The sequence below is a fragment of the Symphalangus syndactylus genome, chromosome 1 (genome assembly GCF_028878055.3).
Source record: "Symphalangus syndactylus isolate Jambi chromosome 1, NHGRI_mSymSyn1-v2.1_pri, whole genome shotgun sequence".
Taxonomy (NCBI): Eukaryota; Metazoa; Chordata; class Mammalia; order Primates; family Hylobatidae; genus Symphalangus; species Symphalangus syndactylus.
In genome coordinates this window covers 90,013,440-90,036,550 of record NC_072423.2, presented here as the reverse complement: position 1 = coordinate 90,036,550, position 23,111 = coordinate 90,013,440, and the positions used below count along the sequence as shown (strand labels likewise).

The 23,111-nt window shown below is 55.2% G+C and overlaps 2 protein-coding genes and 1 long non-coding RNA gene across 15 annotated transcripts in view; 1 reads left to right on the top strand and 2 right to left on the bottom strand.

Moving 5' to 3' along the window:
* Nucleotides 1-9,457, top strand: part of SYT7 (synaptotagmin 7) — a 67,172-nt gene extending 57,715 nt beyond the window's left edge. For 6 of the 13 annotated variants that reach the window (XM_055282296.2, XM_055282162.2, XM_055282469.2 and 3 more), the window contains 2 exons: nt 265-464; nt 2,530-3,627. In XM_055282296.2, coding sequence (XP_055138271.1) covers nt 265-464; nt 2,530-2,820 — 491 coding nt within the window. In that variant the 3' untranslated portion in view covers nt 2,821-3,627. The other 7 variants (XM_055282387.2, XM_055282810.2, XM_055282723.2 and 4 more) reach the window with 3 other exon arrangements.
* Nucleotides 9,458-13,716: 4,259 nt separating this feature from the next.
* LRRC10B (leucine rich repeat containing 10B) lies at nt 13,717-15,976 on the bottom strand. The gene has a single exon (XM_055294177.2). It carries the CDS (start codon nt 15,734-15,736, stop codon nt 14,858-14,860), a length of 879 nt encoding a protein of 292 aa, XP_055150152.1. The 5' UTR covers nt 15,737-15,976; the 3' UTR covers nt 13,717-14,857.
* Nucleotides 15,977-18,045: 2,069 nt separating this feature from the next.
* Nucleotides 18,046-21,816, bottom strand: LOC129490360 (uncharacterized). Its single transcript, XR_008660225.2, has 3 exons — nt 21,696-21,816; nt 19,462-19,539; nt 18,046-18,938 (listed from the first exon to the last, which is right to left on the bottom strand). It is a non-coding gene; the product is annotated as an uncharacterized lncRNA (long non-coding RNA).
* Between the last annotated feature and the right edge of the window lie 1,295 nt (nt 21,817-23,111).

The window sequence follows — 23,111 nt, the reverse complement described above, 5'->3', positions numbered from 1 at the left end:
ATGCTACTTGTCTGAGATTTTGGGCAAGACCTGGCCTCTCTGGAGCTCAGTTTCCTCGTTGGTAGTAACGGGAAGGCCCCAGGTGATCGCTAAGGTCCATCTGCTGATTCTCCCAGGTCCCTCTTGTTCTTGCCTGGGTCTCTCCTTGCCTCTGGGGAAAGCAGACGGCCCTCCTGCCTCAGCTTCCATTCCCGGAAGGGGAAAAGGATCCTAGGAAGTCCCTCCCCCATGGTCCCTCTAACCCTTCCCCACTCCCTCCCCCAGACCCCTACGTGAAGGTGTGGCTGATGTACAAAGATAAGCGGGTGGAGAAGAAGAAGACGGTGACGATGAAGAGGAACCTGAACCCCATCTTCAATGAGTCCTTCGCCTTCGATATCCCCACGGAGAAGCTGAGGGAGACGACCATCATCATCACCGTCATGGACAAGGACAAGCTCAGCCGCAATGATGTCATTGGCAAGGTAGGGGCTAGGCAGGTGGTGTGGTGCACCTGCTGGCGCCAGTGAGGCTCCATTCCTTAAAAGAAGCAGGGAGGGTAGTGGACGGGCACAGGCTGGACACCAGGAGAGATTGGGATCAGTCTCCTCTCCTCTCAGGCCTCTGTTTCTTCATCTGAAAATAAGGGGATGAGATGACCCCCTCCCTAGGGTTCCTCTCTCAGTGTCCTCCTATGGGTAGGTCAGCTCAGGACAGACCACCAGCTGGGCAGGGAAAGAAGGAGTGCAAGAGAGGAATAGCCTGGATCTCAAAAGGAAGGTTTACTGGACAGGATGATGACGTTGGAGCAGTATTGCCCGGGGTCCCGTCTGCACAGGGTGAGCTGCACGGGGCAGCGTTGGGAGCTGCAGTCAGACTCCAAAGACCTCGTTTCAGTTCCCACTCCATCTGCCGATAAACAACCATATAACCTTGGGCAAGTGGCTTGGCCTCGCCAAGCTTTAGCGTTCTCATCTGTAAAATGGAGCAACTGACATTGTCCCTGTAGAACTTTACAGGGTGGTGTAAGAATTGCTTGAGGTATGTGGATGTTCTTGTAGAAATTTGGCCGGACACAGTGGCTCACGCCTGTAATCCCAGCACTTTGGGAGGCCAAGGCGGGTGGATCACCTGTGGTGGGGAGTTTGAGACCAGCCTGGCCAACATGGTGAAACCCCGTCTCTACTAAAAATAGAAAAATTAGGCCGGGCGCAGTGGCTCACGCCTGTAATCCCAGCACTTTGGGAGGCCAAGGCAGGCGGATCACGAGGTCAGGAGATCGAGACCATCCTGGCTAACACGGTGAAACCCCATCTCTACTACAAATACAAAAAATTAGCCGGGCATGGTGGTGGGCGCCTGTAGTCCCAGCTACTCGGGAGGCTGAGGCAGGAGAATGGCGTGACCCTGGGAGGCAGAGCTTGCTGTGAGCCGAGATAGCACCACTGCACTCCAGCCTGGGCGAAAGAGCAAGACTCTGTCTCAAAAAAAAAAAAAAAAAAAAAAAATAGAAAAATTAGCCAGGCATGGTGGCGGGTGCCTGTAATCCCAGCTACTCAGGAGGCTGTGACAGGAGAATCCCTTGTACCCGGGAGGCAGAGGTTGTAGTGAGCCAAGATTGCAAGACTGCACTCCAGCCTGGGCAACAGAGCGAAACTCTGCCTGAAAAAAAAAAAAAAGTGATCTCTTCATATCACGTAACCAAAAAATTCATACCTGACCTTGAGTTTTCCCAGGACAGGATTCTGTGACATAAACCCTTCCGTGTTTCTACCTTAAAATGTCTATTCCTGTGTTTATTTATGGTTTAGTGTTGAGAGCATGGGCTCGGGAGTCAGATTGCCTGGGTCCAAATCCTAGCCTTATTTTTTAACACTGTAACCTCTCTGAGCCTCATTTTCTCCTCTCAAAATGAGAGTAGGATGGTCCTACCCTCACAATGCGCTGGGAAGATTAAGTAAGATCACACAGGTGAGCTGTTTAGCATAGGACTTGAATACATGTTAGCTAGTATGATAATAAAGGGGCATGTATATCCATTCAGGCAGGACAGTTTGACCAGGAGTATGTGAGGAACCGGTGCTCAGGGCAGTCATGGAGGAAGGGGAGATGCCAGGAGTGAGAGAGGGGCACATACCTGGGCATTACCCTGTATGGGGGAAAGGAAAAGGGGGACTGGATACCCACAGGGAAGGGAGCTGAGTTGAAGGCAACCCTCAGACAGATGGGAATGGAGAACACACCGGCTGGGGTGAGGGAAGCAGCCTGGCCTAAAAGAGGAGAGCTAGCCCTGCTTGCCATCAGGTATGGCATGGGGGGTATGACTGGCCAATCTGTGGTCACAGGTGAGACAGCTCCCCAGGACATCGCCACTCATACTCCAGAGAGAGTATGCGCCCCTGCCTTGCCAGGGCTTGGGTCCTGCCGAGTGCCCCCTTGACCGGCTCAGCCCAAAAGCCAAGTGACCATATCTACTTTGATGTTCTTTTGAAGCTTAGCCTTTTGGCGTTAGGTGTTCTTAGATACCAATTAGAGCTCCTTTTGAAACAGTCCTACCTTCTGTTGGCTGAACCAAAGCAAATGTGGATTTGTTCTCACTTTGGCCTGGTAACTTACCGAGCCCAAGGATCTCTGAATCCTTCTGATTCCCGGCTCCTGCTCCGCCCCTGGAACCCAAGAGTCTGCCCTTTGTCTGCCTGGCATCATCCAAGGCTGTCGGTATCATGCTGGGCTGAGGTTGCAATGGGGGCAATCCCAGAGCAGGGCAGGCCCATAGTGGCCCCAGAGCTCTGTGACCTCCGAATAGTCAACCAGCTCCAGCAGGATGGAGCCGCTGGCTGAGAGAACTCACTACACAGAGGCATGCCACTGTTCCCAGCTGAGCACATGACATGCACCATCCCAGCTATCTGTGAGGCAGGTACAGTCATCAGCCCACTTTACAGAGGAAGGTCTGGGGCTAAAAGAAGTTCCACCATATGTTGCAGAGCTGGGGCTTGCTCCCCATCCTTTTTGTTTTGTTTTGTTTTGTTTTGTTTTTTGAGATAGTCTCACCCTGTCGCCCAGGCTGGAGTGCAGTGGCACAATCTTGGCTCACTGCAACCTCTGCCTCCCGGGTTCAAGCGATTCTCCTGCCTCAGCCTCCCAAGTAGCTGGGATTACAGGCATCTGCCACCATGCTGGGATAATTTTTTTTTTTCCCCTTAGTATTTTTTTGCTATTTCTTAGCTTTTCCCCTTGTTCAGCATCTGATCAAAGATCATGCACTATATTTAGTTGCTGTCTCTTATTATTAATTTTTTTGCACACAACACAATAAACATTTTCTAAAAATACATACAAACAAAAAGATGCGTATCAAACATATTAGGAAGGTTGCACATGGGAAGACGGGGAATAGAAATGGGGAGTGGGAATTAAAGAAAATAAATGAGAGAGGGACTTTATATGGATCAATGATAATAACTCAATCCTCTATTTGACAAAGAAGAAGGAGAAGGAAGAGGAAGAAAAAGAAAGTGGGATAAAGGATCAGAAAGGGAGGAAAATAGAAAAAATTAGAGTATGACTCCAGGGTAGACCTGTTTTGTTGTCACTGGGTTGGTTGGTTGGTTTGTCTGTTGTATTTTTCATATGTTTTGCCATGTTGGCCAGACTGGTTTCAAACTCCTAGCCTGAAGTGATCAACCCGCCTCGGCCTCCCAGAGTGCTGGGACTACAGGCATGAGCCACCACGTCCAGCCCCCACATTGCTTCTGGCCTCCGTGGTAAACCTCCCAGACGGGGCGGTCGGGCAGAGGCGCTCCCCACATCCCAGACGGGGCGGCCAGGCAGAGGCACTCCTCACTTCCCAGACGGGGCGGCCGGGCAGAGACGCTCCTCACTTCTTCCCAGACGGGGCAGCCGGGCAGAGGCGCTCCTAACTTCTTCCCAGACGGGGCGGCCGGGCAGAGGCGCTCCTCACTTCCCAGACGGGGCGGCCGGGCAGACGCGCTCCTCATTTCCCAGACGATGGGTGGCCGGGCAGAGGCGCTCCTCACTTCCCAGACGATGGGTGGCCGGGCAGAGGCGCTCCTCACTTCCCAGACGATGGGTGGCCGGGCAGAGGCGCTCCTCACCTCCCAGATGATGGGTGGCCGGGCAGAGGCGCTCCTCGCTTATGCTGGGATAATTTTTGTGTTTTTAGTAGAGACGGGGTTTCACCATGTTGGCCAGTCTGGTTGAACTCCTGACCTCAAGCAATCCGCCCGCCTCGGCCTCCCAAAATGCTGGGATTACAGGCATGAGCCCCCGTGCCTGACCTCCCCATCTTTTTTTTTTTTTTTTTTTGAGACGGAGTCTCACTGTAGTCCAGGCTGGAGTGCAGTGGCACAATCACGGCTGACTGCAGCCTCGACCTCCCCAGGCTCATGTCATCCTCCCACCTCAGTCCCCCAAGTAGCTGGGACTCCAGGCATGTACCACCATGCCCAGCTAATTTTTTTGTATTTTTTGTAAAGATGAGGTTTCACCATATTACCCAATCTGGTCTCAAACTCCTGGGCTCAAGTGATTCTCCCACTTTGGCCTCCTAAAGTGCTAGGATTACCGGCGTCAGCCACTGTACTCATCCACTGAGGCCACAATCATCCTTTAAAAAAAAAAAAAAAAATACACTGTTTATTGGCTGGGCGTGGTGGCTCACACCTTTAATCCCAGCACTTTGGAGGCTGAGGCGGGCGGATCACGAGGTCAGGAGTTCGAGACCAGTTTGGCCAACATAGTGAAACCTGTCTCTACTAAAAATACAAAAATTAGCCGGGCATGGTGGTGGGCACCTGTAATCCCAGCTACTCGGAAGGCTGAGGCAGGAGAATCACATGAACCCAGGAGGCGGAGGTTGCAGTGAGCCGAGATCGTGCCACTACACTCTAGCCTGGGCGACAAGAGTGAGACTCGGTCTCAGAGACAAACCAAACAAACAAAAAACACTATTTTTGAATAATTTTAGATTTACAGAAAAGTGGCAAAGATAGTAGAGAGAGTTCCCATCTACCCCTTACCCAGCCTCCCCAGTTGTTAGCATCTCACATTTGATGGGACATTCGTCACAGCTTGAGGAACCAACATGGGCAGTGCATTGCTGTGAACTAGACTCCAGCTGTTATTTGTATCTCACCAGTCTTTCCGTTAATGTCCTCCTTCTATCCCAGCATCCAATCCAGGACACCACACTGCATTTAATAGTCATGTCTCCCCCATCCCCTCTGGCCCATGACAGTTTCTCAGTCTTTCCCATTCTCTATGATCTTAACGGTCTTAAGGAATATTGGCCAGGTGTCCTATAGAAGCCCCCATGTACCTGTTTTTTCTCCAGTGCTCATACTCTTAATCACCCCCAAGTCCCAAAGCTGAGGTCAACTGGGCCAATCCTGGGGGTTCCGGGGGAATTCATGCATGCAGCCCCGTGAGGCTGCGAAGCAGGATTAGGCTGGTAGCATAGAGCTCCAAAGACCTGGATTTCAATCCCTCTGCGCCACTTATAAACCCTGTGACTGTGGGTAAGTCTCTTAACTCTTTGTACCTTAGTTTCCCCATCTGAAAAATGGAGATAATCATATAATCCTACCTCACAGTTGTAGGATTTGATGATCTATGTGTATGAAGTCCCTAGCTCAGTACTCACATGTAGCAAGTGTCCAGGAGTTGGGAACGATTATAATTAAGAGGGGCTGGATAGCACCCAACAGATAGGGCAGGGAAGGCCATGGAGACAAGCTGCCTCCAACCCCACCTTCCAGACCCCACTGCAAAATAGGTTGGCAGTCTAATTCCGAGAGGCCTGGCATGCCCAGGCTTGGGGGTGTGGGGGTAGACAACCAGGAAAATAGATCAGGCTGACCAGGGGAGAGAGGAGGGCGCCTCTGTGGGGTAGGTTGTCACAGCATGTGGAGGCTGGGGGGCCACAGGCTAGGGTATCACGGTGGAGTTGGGGTGTCACCCCTGTGGGGGAAAGGGCCAGTGCCCTGGAGCCTGTGCCAATGCCATCCTCTCCCCTTTCTCCCCAGATCTACCTGTCCTGGAAGAGCGGGCCAGGGGAGGTGAAGCACTGGAAGGACATGATTGCCCGTCCCCGGCAGCCCGTGGCCCAGTGGCACCAGCTGAAGGCCTGAGTGGGGCCAAGGGAGGCCCAGGGGACCGAGGGCCTGGGTCCCCATCATGCCCTCACCACTTTATGCACAATGCCCGGCCTGAGCCCCCTGCCATAGGGAGGGGAAGACCCTGAGGGCTCAGCCAGGGAGGGGTCCCAGGACTTAACTGGGCCCCATTTTTAGGAAGTACCAGCCCCATCCCCCACAGTCCAGCTCTGGGGAAGAGGCTCTGGGAGGCATTTTCCTGCTTTGCCCCTTTTCTTCCTGACTTACTAATACTAAAGAAGTTGGGGGAGCTCAAGAGCCAGATGGCCAGACAGGCAGACCCCTCCAGAGGCCCGCCAGGTGGGCATGGTCCCCCCGTTTTCTTTAAGGCAGCACCTGGAGTGGAGAGAGGCCACTCCCTCTCCAGCCCCCATGTGGACCCGGGGAGGGGAGGCTGAGGCGTTTGGCCCCTGTCTGGCCAGGAGAGGCCCATCCCCAGGGCAGTTTCAGGTGCCGGCTGGGCCCTGAATGCCAAGAATAGTATACAGCCCGCTCCTGGGTCCTGGAGCTGTGGCCCTTTGTAGTTGTGTTGTGTCCATTGTGTGTGTGCATGGGGACAGAGGCCTGGAAGTGCAGAGGACTATACAGAGAAGGCAGGTTTCATGAAGGCCAGGCAGGGTTGGAGGCCAGGGTGTGAGAGGAGAGGCCTGTAGGGCTGAGTGGGGTAGGGTGAGGCAGAGGTGGGAAACAGAAGAGCTGCAGTTGCTGGAACTGGGCTGAGAACTGAGCTGCCTCCTGCCATCCCCCCATCTCCTCCCCTTCTCCCCTTGGTGCCCACCTCTGCTCAGAATCTGAAGTAGTTCCCTCCTCAGCAATTTCATCTCTGGAACACTGGCTCACACCTTTTAGGCACCTACTGTGTGCATAGCATTCCACCAGGACTCATCTCCCTTCCTTCTCAAGGGGTCCCGAACCCCAACTAGCTTTGCCCTAACTCCTTCATCAAAAGACCCCCCGCCAGCTTCCCACACCTCATACGCAGCCACATCTGCCCTATTCTCCATGCTTTCCAGCTTCCCTGCCCTTCCTCATCTCTCCCTGCCTGTGCAGACCCCCACCCTTCTTTCCTCCACCCCTCCATCCCCCAATGCTTGTAGACCTTCCATTCATTCTGTCTCATCCTGCGTGGTCTCTGATCTTCCATCACCTCACCTTCTCCAGGACTGTCTTCTCACCCTTCCCCACTCCCTGGTCCCCGGGAGCAGCTCCTTCTGCCCGACTCACTCACAGTGCAGGGAAAGGAGACAGGGAAAAGACCAGGATTCTGTGAGTTCTGAGGTTGCCACACACAAAGAAGCTATGGTTTCTCTGCCTCAGCCACTGATAAGACTAAAACTGGCTTCCCCTTCGAGACGGCAGATTTCAGGCTGATCCCTGCTTAAGCCCTCTCATCCCCACGCTGGTCCTGGTATTGATACAAGACCCAGCTGGTGACAAAGCCTCCAATCCTGGGGGTCCACGAGCCTGGGCCTGACATTCCCAGAACCACCGCCAGGTGGCGCCAGGCCCCCACAGTCTGTGGCCCTGGTCTTAGCCCACAGTTCCACTCTGGATGGGCCTGTGACACCCCAAAGAGAAAAAGGGGACTCTGGATAGGGTCCCCACATCCAGGGCGTGGGGAGACCATAGGCATTTGGGAGCCATTTTACTTCGATCGGCTTCCCCTTGAGCTGAGCATTCTGCTTGCTGCAGTAGATGGGTCGCCTTTTGCCCATACCGAAATTTTCTTAAATTGAATCGCTCACCCCCACCATTTCCTCTCCCTGGGATCTGGAGGAGCATCATACATAGTAGGTGAATCGTTTTGTAGAGTGAAGAATGCTAATGTAAAGCAAATAGTCACCCACGTTCCTTGTAAATCCAAATGTTTCTATATTGTAGCTTTGCTTAAAATGGGGTCGGCCCCAACTGCATCCTCCTCTTTGGCGGGCTGGGGAGTGGCCCCCAGCCGCGACGAGAGGGCAGCGACCCCGAGGCCTCGTGGACGTGGGAGAGGGTGTGGTGGGAAGTCTTGAGCGGAGGAGGGGATCTGCCCTTCTCCACTCCTCCCTTGGATCCGCCTCGGTTTCCTGTCCCCCCACCACCCGCCTGCCCCGCAGAAGACCGCCCAGTGAGCCAGCCCCCGCCTCCCAGGCCCCTTCGCCTGCTAAGCAGTCCCCTGGGGATCCAACCAACTTGTATCGAGTGGGCGGGGCAACGGCTCCCCCTTTTCCCGAGCCCCGCCCACAGATCTCTTAGCCAATCCTATGCAGAGAGCATCCCCTGGCAGGGGTCTCTTCCCAACCAGACCCCACCCAGGCACATTGGCGACCAGGCTTGGGCTTCCCCAGCGCCCCACCACCACCACATGCAGGTGGAGCTCTGGGATGCTATGTTGGGGCGGCAAGCGGTGGGCCGAGGGCCGGGTAGGCCAGCACGGGAGGCAAGAGTGGTATGGGATGGGGCGGGGGCGGTCTAGAGCAATAGGAGAGCAGAGAATGGGGGAACTTGAGGGTGGGGGGAGGGCACCGGAGCCCTGCCACCATCCCAGGACTTTGGGCAAGTCACCCGCACTCCCTGGGCCTCAGTTTCCCCATCTGTAAAATGATGGTAATAATACTTCACCTACCTCATAGGGGAGGTTGTGAGGCCACCATCACCTGACCTGGGGGTCAAGGCAGGAGGACTCCGAAGGTGCTACCCGTGAGCAAAGTGTAATTACCGAAGCCTGACTGCAAGGCCCACCTGCCCCTCCCCCACAGAGCCTCCAGAGCTAGCTGAGGCCAACGCAGGCCCATCCGTCTCTTCACTGTGTCGCAGGCCCTTTCATGGGCCTCGTCTGCCATCTTTGTGGGTGCCCTAGACTTAGTCCTTATCTTGTCCTGGTTTCCTTTCTTGTGACCATCTCCCCATGAAACTGCTGTACAAATTCCACCTGCCCCAGGACCCCTGTGCCTGCCCTCTGGCACCAGATGCCAGGGAAGGGACAGAGGAAAACAGCCACAAACAAGCCAGGGGGGCTCCCCTGAGTCCCCCCGGGGTGGGGATTGGTGGCCACTGTTTGTATGTCCTTGAGTGCAAGTGTTTTATAAAAAATAAAACAAAAACCCACCATCACAAAAAAAAAAATTTTGCAGCGAAGAGAAATGAAGAAAAACCGAAGAAAAAAAAAAACAGGAAAAAAGAACCATACAAAATTTTTCCACCACACATACCCTCTAAGCCAGCAAGATTTCCTCTTTGCAAAATCATATTTTTGTGGGAATGGGCCCTGCTTTTTGTGGCAAGGCCTGTTCTGATTAATAAAGGATCGTGAAAAAGTAGGGCCTTGGCTGTTTCCTCCGTGGGTCCCAGCCCTCCCTCACCTCCCTGGGGGCAGAGGCAGTGGGGTGAAGGGGATGGGGGCCCCGGGGCTGAGCCTCCCCTCAGTGTGTCACCTTTGGGATTTGACTTCACTGGTGACCAGGCCCTTCCCGAGTGTCCAGCCATCCTCAGATCTCTATACAATATGATCCCACTGGCTTCCCAGAAAGCAGAGAGGCAGCGACATCTCCCAGATCAGGCCTGACACAAGGCTTTTTGGGAGTAGAGTCCTCTCTAGGCCTCAGGGGTGCCCTCCAGGGTCACCCAGCCTGACGTCCCCTCTCTCAGTTCCCAGAGGACCCTTGCCACCCTCCAAGGCAGCTCAGACAAACCAAAGGGGGATGCTCCAGCTTTCCCACCACCACCCACGGGGCCACTGTAGTTTCAGGCCAGCACCTCCTTCCTGGCCCTTGAGGTGGGAAAAGGAAAGACAAGGAGCTCTGTGTCTGCTGGCTGGACCTGTGGCTTCTCTCAGCCCTCTTCTAGTTTTGTTCTTTAAGATTAGAAAAGTCTCTTCCACTCACTAGAACAGGTTCCAGCCTGAGGTGTGGGAAGCTGGGTTGTAATCCCTTCTGCAGCCTCTGTGGCCCTGGGCAAGCTCTTCCCTTCCACCTGTTTCTTCTGGCCACAACAAAGCAATAACCATCCCCATCCCCTGCCCTTTCTTCCCCACCCAGCCCAGGGGAAGCTGAGCCTCCGCAGCTCTCAGGGTACTTCAGAAGGAAGGTGCTACATCTGTTTCAGACACAGGCACAAAAGGAACGAGCACCTCCCCGTTGTCATGTGTCCACCTGCTGGCCCCTGCCCCCGCCAGGAGTGAAGGGGGCCATCCCATCCGCACCCTGCTCCCAGCACCTGGGGCCAGCAGCTGCCTCCTGGAACTGCACTAAGTACTCCATCCAAAGCTGTCTGTCCCTCGTTTCCCACAACCTGGTTTAGATATCCCTTCTGATCTCTGTTCCAGAGATCAGAGGAAGCCCCAGGGTCAGGTAAGTAGCCTCAGGGGCGCCCTTGGCCAGAGCTTCTGTTCAGGCGCTCTCCGTGAAAGCAGCCCCGGAAAACTGAGCCTGAAGTCAGAGACGGCTGAGGCCCAGCACAGGGCGCAGTCCCTTGCCACTGGCTCGGGCCCTTCCCTGGACTTTTTGCCTTCCTCCGTTTTTATTTCTCTGGGTCTGTCTTCATCCATGCCTGCTCTGAGATGCTCCCCCACCCCTCCCTGTACCTGGGACCACCGCCCTCTGGTGTTTTCTTTCTCTTGTGAGTCCCCCCTGGATACTGCTGCTTTCTGGAAGGCTGTCCTGGGTTACATCCTGCGCTCCTCTCCCTCCCACGCAAAGACAACCAGAAGGACAAGGCTTGAGCACGCTGATGCCCCAGCTCGTGGCTCCCCAGACCATCTGTTTCCCGCGAAGATGCCCCGCTCCCCATGTCTGTGTCCTGCGTGTATGTGTCGTGTCTTGTTTAGATTGTGAGCCCCCTGGGCAGGGATCCCTGTCTGCATACGTGTTCCATGTGGCACGCCCGGGTGTGCTAATAAACGTTCATCTTCAGAACAAGATCGCCAGGTGTCTTGAGGAAGCTTTGGGACAGATGGCTGAGTAAGCCAGTGTGGTGGCATTGGAGGCAGGGAGGGACTTCTGGGTAGGGCCCCCAGCTCCAAGAACCTGTTCTCCCCCTTTCCTGAGTCCCATGAGGGTGGGTGGGAAGGGGGTGAGGAATGGCATTCACAAGGCTCCAGCCCTGGGTCTCCGCTGCCACACTGGCCAGCAGGGCTGCTTGCCTGGAGGCTGGTGGGGGCGGGGGCCTCAAGAATAGGCGCAGTTCTTAGCCATTCCACTCACAGACCTGACTGCCAGCCAGGGACCAAGCAGCTCTTCTGTGAAGCAGTGAGCACTGGGTTGGGAGTCCTCACACCTCACACTTAGGGGTGAGTCACTCGCCCTCCCCGCCCTGTTTCTTGCCCTGCCGCCTCCTCTGCCTTTCCCTCCACTTGGTTCCCACAGCAGGAAGGAAGCTTCTTGCTCTGACTTCAGCTCCCTTGGCCTCTGCCCCTGAATCCCTGGTACAAACATGACTCTTGCGGAATTTCCCTGCCCTATTCCCCCATGGCCTGCCCACCTCTGACCGCCCCAGGACGATGTGGGGAACTGCAGAGGCAGCCCATCCATCCCATCCCATTGTTACAAGCGTCCCTTCCAGTCTCCCCTGCCCCCTGCTCCCCAGAGGCCAAGTGAGAATCACAGGAAGTTGTGGGTGGGGGAATGCTAGGACTTCTAATACAGTGCTATCTCCACCACCGAGGGGAGCCGTGACACCCAGTTGTCCCTGGCAGTAGCTCCCTCCCTACTCACATGGAGACAGAGACCCTCAATCGTGCTCTGTAGCATCAGCACCCAATTTAACCAAACTCAAACTTTCCAGAAGGGACTGGCTTCTGAGGGTGGAGAGCAAGTGAGTAGCAGGGCCAGGGACAGAGCCCATTCCCATTCCCCGGGGGAGCGCCTGCTCAGCTGGCAAGCAGTCATGGCTGCAGGTGCCACGTTTGACAAAGCAAAAGGGTAAGGTCCTGAGAGCCTCAGGATGGCCCAGGGGACTCATTGCCAGGACTTTGGCCCAACCTAGAGTCCTCAGGTGAGAGCAGCAGGGGAGGAGGTAGAGGAAACAGACCAGACAGAGGAAGGAGACCTGAGCTCACTAATGACAGCAGTTATTGCAGGTGATCATGGCTGCCTCTGCATCCTGCTGCTCCTGTGTCTAAGATTTGCGTGAAAGGAAGGTAGACAAACCCCTTTCAAGAAGTATTGAGCTGCAGCATCAGATCTAAATAAACCCAATTCCTTGGGCCGGGCACGGTGGCTCATGCCTGTAATTCCAGCACTTTGGGAGGCCGAGGCAGGCAGATCACCTGAGGTCAGGAGTTCGAGACCAGCCTGGCCAACATGGTGAAACCGGTCTCTCCTAAAAATACAAAAATCAGCCGGGCGTGGTGGTGCGCACCTGTAATCCTAGCTACTCAGGAGACTGAGGCAGGAGAACCGCTTGAACCTGGGAAACAGAGGTTGCAGTGAGCCAAGATCATGCCACTGCATTCCAGCCTGGACAACAGAGACAGACTCCATCTTGGAAAAAAATAAAAGTAAATAAATAAATAAACCCAACTCCTCGTGTACAGATGAAGAAGCTAAGGCCCAGGGGGGTCGTGACTTGCCCAAGATCACTTGGTCAATCGCAGAAGTAGGCCTGGAACCCCTGCCTTCTGATTCTAGGCCCAGGGGTGTTTTCCCTATGCTGCGATACAAGTGGCAGGTCAAGAGGAGAGTCCCCAGTCAGCTGCAGCTCCTACCCCACCTGAGTGATCATCTCTCAAATGACTTTCTCCAAGTTTCCAGACTCCTGGAAGGCCCACTGGCCCTGATGGAACCCCAACAGGGGGAACTCTGGGAGGGACAAGGTCTGCAGCAACCAGCCCCAGACCCTCTTCCTCCTTGGGAAGGTGGCAGTCTCTAATCTTCCCCACCCACCACCTCTTTCTGTCCGTTCAAGGCCTTCACTCTCATTTGCAAGCTGACAGCCCCAGACCCATGCCCAGCCTCCTCCTTAGCCAGGGCCTAGCCCCGTGTGCCGGCAGAGCTGCTGGGCAGGGCCTGACCTTTTGGCCCGGTATGCCACTGTTGCCATGGTGATGAAGACCTGGCAGGATTTTCTCCGGGGAGATGGGCCTCCAGGCTTAAGGTTTTACAACTTTCTTCCTTTCTTTAAATCGTTATTTATTATTTTCCTGAACAACAAGGGGAGAAAGAAATGCCAAAACTGAGCAAAAAGAGACTAAGAAGGAGAGAGACAGAAAGAGGAAAATAGAGCCAGAGAGATGGAGGCAGGCAAGTCTAGAGTCATGGAGGGGGTGGAGGGGCAGTGCCAGTGAAAGAGTAGGGAACGATCGGCCCAGCTTGAGGGTGACTCAAAAACATACAAAATCTTCTGCAGAATTAAGCTGCGGGATTCTGCAAGACAGGAAAGCAGCCTCCAGGGGCAAAAGCCACTCCCGATGACAGCACTTGTTCCCTAGACAGACAGCACACAACAGTTGGCAGGGTCGGTCTGACATGGAGCGGGGGGCACGTGGGGCAGGGGCAGTGCTAGAGGGAGTCCAGGGTCCCCACAGCAGTGGGTTCCGGTGCTCCCAGGGACTATAAATAAACAGGCACATGGGAAATGCACATTCTTTCTCCAAGAAATATAATTTATGTTTACAGCCAGTTGTTTTTTCTTCTCCCTAAAGAAAACATTACCATGTGGGGCCCCTGCCCCAACAGTGTCCCTGAGTGTCCTTGGCCCTGGCTCCCTCGTCCCGTTATTGCTTGGATGAGGAAGATCTGGCTCTGGGAATCGCAGAGCAAGGCCCCTCTCCTCACCCCCTCGGGGCTGTCCCTGGTGACGGAGTGGAGGTACAGAGTGCCAGTCCCGTGCCAGCCACCCTGGCTGTGCCCATTTAAGGGAAAGGAGAGTGCAGGCCGTGGGAGAGGCGCTGAGCAGCCTCCCAGAGCAGAGAGCCCCTCTCTGCGGTGCAGGAGGCCCTGGAGGCACGGTGGCTTCTTTTCAAACTTGACAGCTGGAAGGCTCAGGCTATGGGGTGGGGAGTGGAGGGGGAGCTCTCTCTTCCCAGCAGGATTCCAGGCACATGCTGGGAGGCTGGGAGAAGAGAACAGAATAGGGTGGGGGTGACCCCCTGCCTTCTGTGCCCCATACCAATCTCAGGGGGCCAAGGAGGGAGGTATGTATGATCAGCCCTGGTGGAGGGGTGAGGGCAGCTTCGGTGTTGGGGCCCCCATCTATTTCCCACTTCTGTCCTGGGCACCAGCTGCGCTCCAAGCCCCTGCTCCTGGGCCAGGCCCTCCTCGCAAGGGCAGTTGGGCCCCACACAGGCACGCAGTCCACCCCAGAGGTAGCGGCTCCTGCCCTAGAAAGGGTGGGCCTAGGAGACCCAAACCCCAGAAAGAGGGAGGGTGTTGGGCGCCCTGCATCCAGACTCAGGGAGACGTGACAGTTCTGTGGCCCTCAGTGACCCTGGTTCCAGGAGGAAACTGGTGCCTCTGTTACCAGTGGCTCCATCAGGGACTGGACCCAGCCCAGACTTCTTGGTCTGACAATTGCCCACAGATCAGCCAGGGTATAGTCAGTCCTCTTACTACCTAGGAGTGTCTGAAGATGAGCCCCAGCCCTGCCTGTGCCCCGCAACTCGCCAAAAGTGGCCGCTCCATTGACCTAAGTAGGGGCCCGCCGGTCCCGCAGGCCTAACCAGCCAAAGCTTCCTAGAGCCCGTCCTCTCAGAGTGGCTGAAGCCCATTAGCCAGAACGTAGGCTCAGGTGCCCAGTCCTGGAGCGGCTTCCAGGGCGCGGAGGCTGCCCCCGGGGGCGCCCAGAGCCCGGGAACCAGCGCCGCCTATGAGCAGGTCTTCCTCCTCCTCATCCTCAAAGGCCCGCGCTGGGCGCCGGGGCGGAGGCCGGGGCGTGGGGTCGTCGCGCTCCGCCATGCGCTCGACGGCGCCCTCGCCCACGAGGAACACGGTGTCCGCGACGCGCGGGGGCCCGGTGACGGGGTTGTGGTCGTAGGAGAAGACGCGCAGCGCGCGCAGCGGGTGCAGGTCGGGGAAGCCACCCAGGCGGTTGCGGTCGAGGTCGAGGATGTGCAGGCGGCCCATGCGCAGCAGCGCGGGCGGGAACTCCTCGAAGCGGTTGCCGTAGAGCCAGAGGCCGCGCAAGCCCGTCATGCGCGGCAGCTCGGCCGGCAGCGCGCGCAGCCGGTTGTCGCCCATCTGGAGCGACTGCAGCGCCACCAGGCGCAGCAGCGGCCGCGGGAAGCGCCGCAAGAAGTTGCCCTCGATCCAGAGGCAGCGCAGGCTCTGCAACTGCGCGAAGTCGGCGGGCAGCGCCAGCAGCCGGTTGCCGCCCAGGTAGAGGCGCGTGAGGCGCGGCAGGCGGCACAGGCCGTCAGGCAGGCGCTCGAGCTTGTTGAAGTCCAGCGCCAGGATGCGCAGCTCGCGCAGCTCCTCGATCTCCTCCGGCAGCTCGCGCAGCCCGGTGCCGCTCACATACAGCTTCTGCAGGCGGCTCAGCGCGCACACTGCGCTGGGCAGCCGCCGCAACCGCCGCCCGCTCAGCTCCAGCTGCTGGTCGCCGCTGCGCAGCTGCTCCTCTGCGTCCGACGGCAGCTCATCCGGCGTGGACTCGGCGATGCCCATGGTCACGGGCCCCGGCCGGGGCCGCCGCCACTGCCACCGCCCGGCATCGCCCCGCCCCGGCCGCCCCCCAGCCGCCCCGACGGTGCCGGAGCCGCGCCGGCCCCCGGGCCCCCCGCCCCGGCCTGCCCCCGCGCCGGGAGGGGGGCCGTGCGGGGCCGGGAGGAGGCACCCAGTTGGGGCACCGCCGCGCTCCACCGCCCGCCCTCGGGCCTCCCCCGTTGCCTCCGCCGGAGGCCGACTGGCTAGGGTTCGCGCTGACTCGCAGCTTAGCGACCCGTCGCCCTGGCAACCCCGACGCGCGTGCGGCTGCCAATGAGGCGGAGGGAGGGCGGGGCGGGGCGGGGCCAAGGCGCCACCCTAGTGGGGTCCCAGCGCCGGAGCCCGCCCCCTACCTGCCCATCCAGCCCACCGCGGAGCAAGCGCAAGCCGAGAGATTCCGCCCCGGCCAAGCCTGGCACTGAGACCCGACGCCCGACGCCGTTTGGTGTGCGGTTGTGTGCGCCCCAGAGCCGCGGGTTCAAGAAGAAGGCGAAGGAAACGCCTGCGGTGGATCAAAGACTCTGGACTAGAGACTCACAAGGAGGGGCTGAGGGGCGCGGTCACTGCCGGCCATTCACGTCCAGCGGCGTGCGGCCTGCCTACCTGCTGGGATCACTTCAGTATAGTAACTCGAAACAGTGTTACTGTCCGGCCCTTTTCACATCTGCTGGTTTTACCCGGACCCAGGGCTTGGCTCCGCCCCGCTAATTGCCCTACAGCTTCCTCATTGCTACACTCACACCCCTCTCTCCTGCCAGGATCCCTCCACCGACGCTCAAAGTCTGTGTATGGCTGCAGTGGACAGAGGTCTGGGACACGTGAACGCCTTTTAGCCACCAATCATGGCCACTCTCATTCCATGACTCTTCCTTCGCCTGCTACCACCAGCAGCAGTTCCCCGCTGCCTTCTCCCCCCACCTCCCATCCGGAGCCCTCCTGCCGGAGCTTCTGGCAGAAAAGCACTGGCTGTCACTGGCTTCGAGCCCACGTGTGCCCAGCACTATGCTGAAAGCATTGCGTTGGGTCCTTGGCACAGCCTATGAGGTAGACACCCTCATCACCCCGATTTTAAAGATGGAGAAACTGAGGGTCAAAGAGACATGACTTGAGCTGGGTCAGTCTGAGCTGGGTGAAGTGCCCAAGGTCACCCAGCTGATGAGCAGCTGGATTCGAAGCCAGGTAGTGTGACTCGAGAGCCTGTGTTCCTAGCCATAAACCATACCGATAGATGGAAACAAGGGTCACTCCACCTCCAGCAATGAATTTTCTCACAACAGAGCCTCTGATTGTCGGGACAAAGCTACAAAGACAGCATTATAATCCCACATGAAGATGAGAGAAGTGGCCTCACGGGGATTAGGCACTCTGCTTACGGTCACACAATGCATAGAGGTTGCAGCCCGGGAGCCAAATTTTCAGGCTCCAGGCCTCCTGCCTCCTGCCTTCTCTTGAACCTGGCTGGTGTAACCCATGTAACTGGCTGAATGGATTGACTTCAGGACAGCACGCTGCCCTTTGGCCCACCCTCATTGCCATCCCCACTGCAGGGGAAGGGGGATGGAAGACAGCCCAAGGGCAGAGAGCAGTTGCCAATGCAACGGGAGGATGGGAACCATCCCCACTGGAATGTAAGCTGCCCAGCCAGGGAGGTTTGGGCATCTCCTTCCCTGCTGGCACAGGCTCTAGAGAATACAGTAGACATTCAGTGCAAATTTTTATTTATTTATTTTGAGACAGAGTTTTGCTCTTGTTGCCTAGGTTGGAGTGCAATGGCGCGATCTTGGCTCACTGCAACCTCTGCCTAGCCTCCTGGGTTCAAGCGATTCTCTTGCCTCAGCCTCCCAAGTAGCTGAGATTACAGGTGCCCACCACCACGCCCAGCTAATTTTTGTATTTTAGTACAGACAGGGGTTGACCATGTTGGTCAGGCTGGTCTCGAACTCCTGATCTCAGGTGATCCACCTGCCTCAGCCTCCCAAAGTGCTGGAATTACAGGTATGAGCCACTGCGCCTTGCTGAAAAAATTTTAACATTAAAAAAAGTGGAGGCAAACATTGCATACAGTGAAATGCATAGATCATAAGTGTCTTCTTGGATGCATTTTGACAAATGTACACACCCCTGTCCCATTTCCATCAACCCAAGAGTTCTCTCAAGCCTCTTGCGGTCAATCCCCACCTTGCGAGGCAACTATGATTCTGACCTCTATCCTCATGGATCAGTTTTCCCTGTTCTTGAATTTCACACAAATGAAATTATTCAGCACATACTTTTTTTCAGATAATATATATTTGTTGGATAAATGAATGAAAGGACAGAGCAATAGCAATTCTAATATGGCAAGAGGTGTTAGGGGGTGGACAGATGATGGGGGGACACAGAGGCAGATGTTGCTCTGAGCCAGGAACCAGCCATGTACCCCCATCCTGGGAGAGACTGGCAAAACAAAAGCAGGAATCCAGGCCAAGGTAGAGGACCCAGGTGGAACCCAGACACCAGACCTAGGGTATAGGAGTCTCAGCCCCAACCGGAGGGGCTTCAGGCTCCTCCCAGATGTCACTTAAGTTCCAATCCAGCTCTCTCCCTTCTACTCATTCGGGAGGACTTCTTGGAAGAGGTAAGGCTCTCAGAGACCAGAAAGGTAGGGAATACCCAGCCAGGCTAATGGGATGAGGATGAGTCCCTCCCCCCCACCCCCAAGCAGTTTCACTTGGGGAACATTGGCTGTGGAGGAGGAGGCTCAGCAGCCCAGCCTCGCCACATGCTCAGGCTGGCACCCAGCGCCAGGCTGCCCTCTTGGGCTCCATCAGCACGGGCAGCACCATATGAGCCCACATGAGCCTCTCCACCCCAGCACCAGCCTAGCAGAGCTTCCTGGGGCCGAGAGCATGGAGGACCAGCCCTCTTCTTTCTCAGAGTCTTTTTCTTGCTCTCGGCAGATCCTGTACCTTCACCTCCCACCAGGCCCTTCTCAGTGGGTAAAGGTAAAATGTGCTGGCGTTCCAGGCCCACGCAGGCTGGCAGTGGGGCAATCATCATGATGAATCACGCTGGCACTGCAGGCACCCGGTCCTTGTTGAGGCGTAACTAATGAATTAGCTTCGCCCCCAGCACGGGGCCTCTCAGCCTTTCCCCACTTCCCAGGAAGGCAGGAAACTGAGACCTGGGAGGGGGAAGCAGGGGAGGAGGGAGGACTCTGTCAGCTCCACGCATAGGTCCCAGACCCTGGCTAGCCCCTCTGCCCCCACACACACTGCAAAAACACCCAAAGTGCAGGTCCCCCAGGGCCCCAGAAACTGCCTCTCTGTTACTAATCATGAGCTATAACTATTAGTGCCCACCCCCAACTCTATTTTTTAAAGGATTTCTTAAAATATAGGAAAAGTGTGGCGCTGTGATAAACACCCCCATGCCCAGTACCCAGCATTGACAATTGTTCACATTTCATCAAACTTGCTTTAAACCTATTTTCTTTTAAATAAAAGGAAGAAAACGGCACACGTAATATACAAGTCTCCTTTGTCTCCCCTCCAATGGCCCCATAGGCACTACCGCCCCCTCCACACTGACCCTGCCAAAGTCCCCTCTGGATTCCCGTCCTTGCCTTGGGGCCAGGACCCCCGTGGCTGCTGAATAAGATGATGGGATCTTAGCATCCTAGGTTCTTAGAAAACAAGGATTCAAACCTGTTAGAGCCAACTACATGATATCAGAGCTGGGAGGGTGCTTAGCTCCTCTGGGAGGTCACAGGCTCTGTTCAATGTCTGCAAGAAGGTAGGGACACTTGTTCCAGAAAAATGCATGGAGGCAGAGACTCACCCAATGATGTGCGCAATTCCCAGGGGTTCATGGTCTCTTGGGTGTCTAGGCCAACCCCTTCATTTGGCAAAAAAGGAAAGCGATGATGTCCTCACCTCATGGCCCACTCCCCTTACCTGCACCAGCCAGAACTTCATTTCCTGCCATCTTTCAGGTATTCATTCAACAAACCTTAAGCACCTACTTCTATGCCTAGGCACTGGGGATTACTATGAATGTAAACATAATAGACAAACCCCCTGCCTTTGTGGAACTTATATTCATGTGAGTGGAGATCATCAACAAAACACGTGTCAGGTCATGATCAGGCTACGAAGAAATAAAGCAGGGAAAAGAAAGGAGGAGGACTGGCTGGGCATGTTGGCTCACACCTGTAATTTCAGTACTCTGGGAGGCCAAGGTGGGCAGATCACTTGAAGCAAGGAGTTCAGGACTAACCTGGCCAACATGGTGAAAGTCCATCTCTATTAATAAAAAATTTAAATTTAAAAAAAAGAGAGAGGAGGACTGAGAAATGTGTGGGGGGTAGGGAGGGGCTGTCATTTAAAACTGAGTGGCTAAGGCCAGGCGCGATGGCTCATGCCTGTAATCCTAGCACTTCGAGAGGCCAAGGCGGGCAGATCACCTGAGGTCAGGGGTTCGAGGCCAGCCTGACCAACATGGTGAAACCCTGTCTCTACTAAAAGTACAAAAATTAGCCAGGGTGGTGGTGGGTGCCTGTAATCCCAGCTACTTGGGAGGCTGAGGCAGGAGAATTGCTTGAACCCAGCAGGCAGAGGTTGCAGCGAGCTGAGATTGCCCATTGCACTCCAGCCTGGGCAACAGAGCTGGACTCTGTCTGAAAAAAAAAAAAAAAAAAAAAAACACCTGAGTGGCCAGAGGAGGCCTCATTGAGACCATGGCATTGAGCAAAGATGGCAGGGTACACTCCTGGCAGTGAAGATGGCAGTGCCAAGCCCCTGGGGCAAGAGCATGCCTGGGAGTTTGGGAGCAGCAAGGGGCCCAGCCCAGGAAGCAAGGGGAAGCATGGTGGTCGAGGAGATCAGAGAGAGAAAGTAAGGACTGTGCAGGCCGAGGAGGACCCCTGTCCTTCATGAGGACTGTGGCTTTGACTCTAGGTGAGAGGTCATGGGGGAATTTTGCACACATTTTAATAGGATCCCTTTGGCTACAGCTGCAGGATATGGGTGTGCGTGTGTGTGCGCGCACGCGCGTGTGTGTGCATGTGTGTACGTGTGTGTGTGCATGCGTGCATGCATGTGTATGTGTGTGTGTTGGGGAAAGGATTTTGTGCAACTTTAACCTCTCTCTTCTCGGTTCTCTCCCACAGGATAATGCTAGCTGTCGTTTACTCAGCACCTACAGGTTGTCAAATTTATTCTTCACAACAGCTCTGCCGAGCAGGTACTATATTCCCCACCACCTCTGGCTCTACAGATGAAGAAACAGATTAGATTCAGAGAGGTTAAGTAGTTTGAGTTTCAATGTGGTTAAACAGCCACTGCCAAGCTACAAGGTCACACAGCCGGTAAGGGGCGGAGCCAGGATTCAAACCCAGTCCATCTTCTTGCAAAGCCTGGGCTTTGTCGACTATGTCTCATTGACTCTGTGGGCTGGGAGAAATTAGAGAAACCACCTGGGGGCTCAAACACTCACCCCCATCCTGCAAACAGCAAAAATATTTCTAGGGGTGCCCTACTTGGAGATGTTGATGTTGTCAGAGTGGGCAAGAGTGGCTACGAGCCACACCATTTCTCCTTTCCCATCCCAGGCCCCAGGGCTCATATGTTTGCCTAACTAGGGGGTATCCTGAAATCCACAGGGCAAGCCTAGGAACCCCAAATCAGGTCCCATAAGGCAGAACAAAGAGGTCCCCAGGTCCTAGGTCGTCCTAGGCCTGTGATCTGGGCTCAGGGCTTATCTGATACCAAATTCCAGGCAGTCTCTGGCCCACCGTTGGCCTAGAGCCCATCAGTGATAGCCAAACTCACCAGGCTGGCTCAGCCACTGCCAACCTACTCCTCCCATCCTGCCTAAGAAACCAGAGCCCAGGCATGGCCTGGGGATCATATTTACCTGGAACCCTAGCTCTGTGAGTTACCTGCCTGATCTGTTGAAAGCTGAGAGTCCTCCCAGGTCCCCCTCAGAGACGCCAGAGCTGAAGCAACAGAGGCCACGGGAGTGTGAGGAGGGGAAGAAGCTGACTGGTGCCCAAGGCCACATTCCAGAATGTTGTGGATGGAACTCTGACCACTCCAGTGGGTTCTGTTAGGCCATCAAGCTGCAAAGTGGACTCGATGACTCCTTCCTCCTGGGAGGAATGCTGGGGTCATGGCTGGCAGCCGCTCTTTATGTTAATACCTTCTTGGATCCGTGGCCAAATGCAAATCAGATCATCTGCTCCAATAATACAGATCCAGGTCCCAACCAACACTACCAAGGACTTGTCTGGCCTGGTCCCCCTGGGGCAGAGGCTACTGAAAGTGACCAACTTCTGTTTTTTCCCTCCTTCTTCCTGAGCCCTCAGTAAAACTACTTTTCCTAGCAGAGAGGGTAAGACCCTGGGATGACTGCTGGGCTAACAGATGTGGGCAGAAGTGAAACATACCACATCAATGCACAATCCTCCACGCTCTGTTTATGTACTGTGATGTTAAAGATGGAAAGGATCCTGGATCCCAGAGTCACCACTTGGAGATGAGCTAAGCTTGTTGTACCTGAGCGAGTTAGAGAAAACGCCACACTTTGAGACGAATTAAGAGTCCGTTTATTTAGCCGGCAGCCAAGAGACGGCTAACGCTCAAAATTCTCTTGGCCCCGAAGAAGGGACTAGATTTTCTTTTATACTTTGGTTTAGAAAGGGGAGGGGGGTCTAGTTAAAACAATTTTACAAAAATAAAGTAGGCAAAAAGTTAAAAGGATAAATGGTTACAGGAAAGTAAACAGTTTCAGGTGCAGGGGCTTTAAGACTATTACAAGGTGATAGACTCGGGGCTTTGGGTGTTGTCAATCAGACGAATTCCTGGGAATTGCGGATATTGCTCGCCACGGTATTTTATCAGTTAATTGCATTCTTGGATGTGCTGGGAGTCAGCTTGCACAAGTTAAGTCCTTGAGGAAGGGGCTGCCAGTGAAAGAGCCAAGATGGAGTCTGTCTGGCTCTCTTAGCTAAGGGAGAGTCAATTCAGGTGGAACCAAGGCTAGGTGATTAAAGGAAAAGGGAGAGTCTAAAAACAGGGTTGGTAAAAACAAGGTTGGGCATTACAACCTGACGAGCTTCTTTCCACCCCCAGGACCTTTGGACGTGCCAGTCCCTCTGCTTGGAATTCTCTTCTTCTCACTCCGCTTGGTTCACACTACTCATCCTTAAGGTCTCAGCTGAAACCTCCTGATAAGGTTTGGATGTTTTTTTTTTTTTTTTTTTTTTTTTTTTTGAGACGGAGTCTCTCTCTGTCACCCAGGCTGGAGTGCAGTGGCGCGATCTCGGCTCACTGCAAGCTCCGCCTCCCGGGTTCAC

Bases quoted from the DNA above. Each gene is read 5' to 3' on its own strand.
- LRRC10B (XM_055294177.2), bottom strand. From the start codon at position 15,736: ATGGGCATCGCCGAGTCCACGCCGGATGAGCTGCCGTCGGACGCAGAG.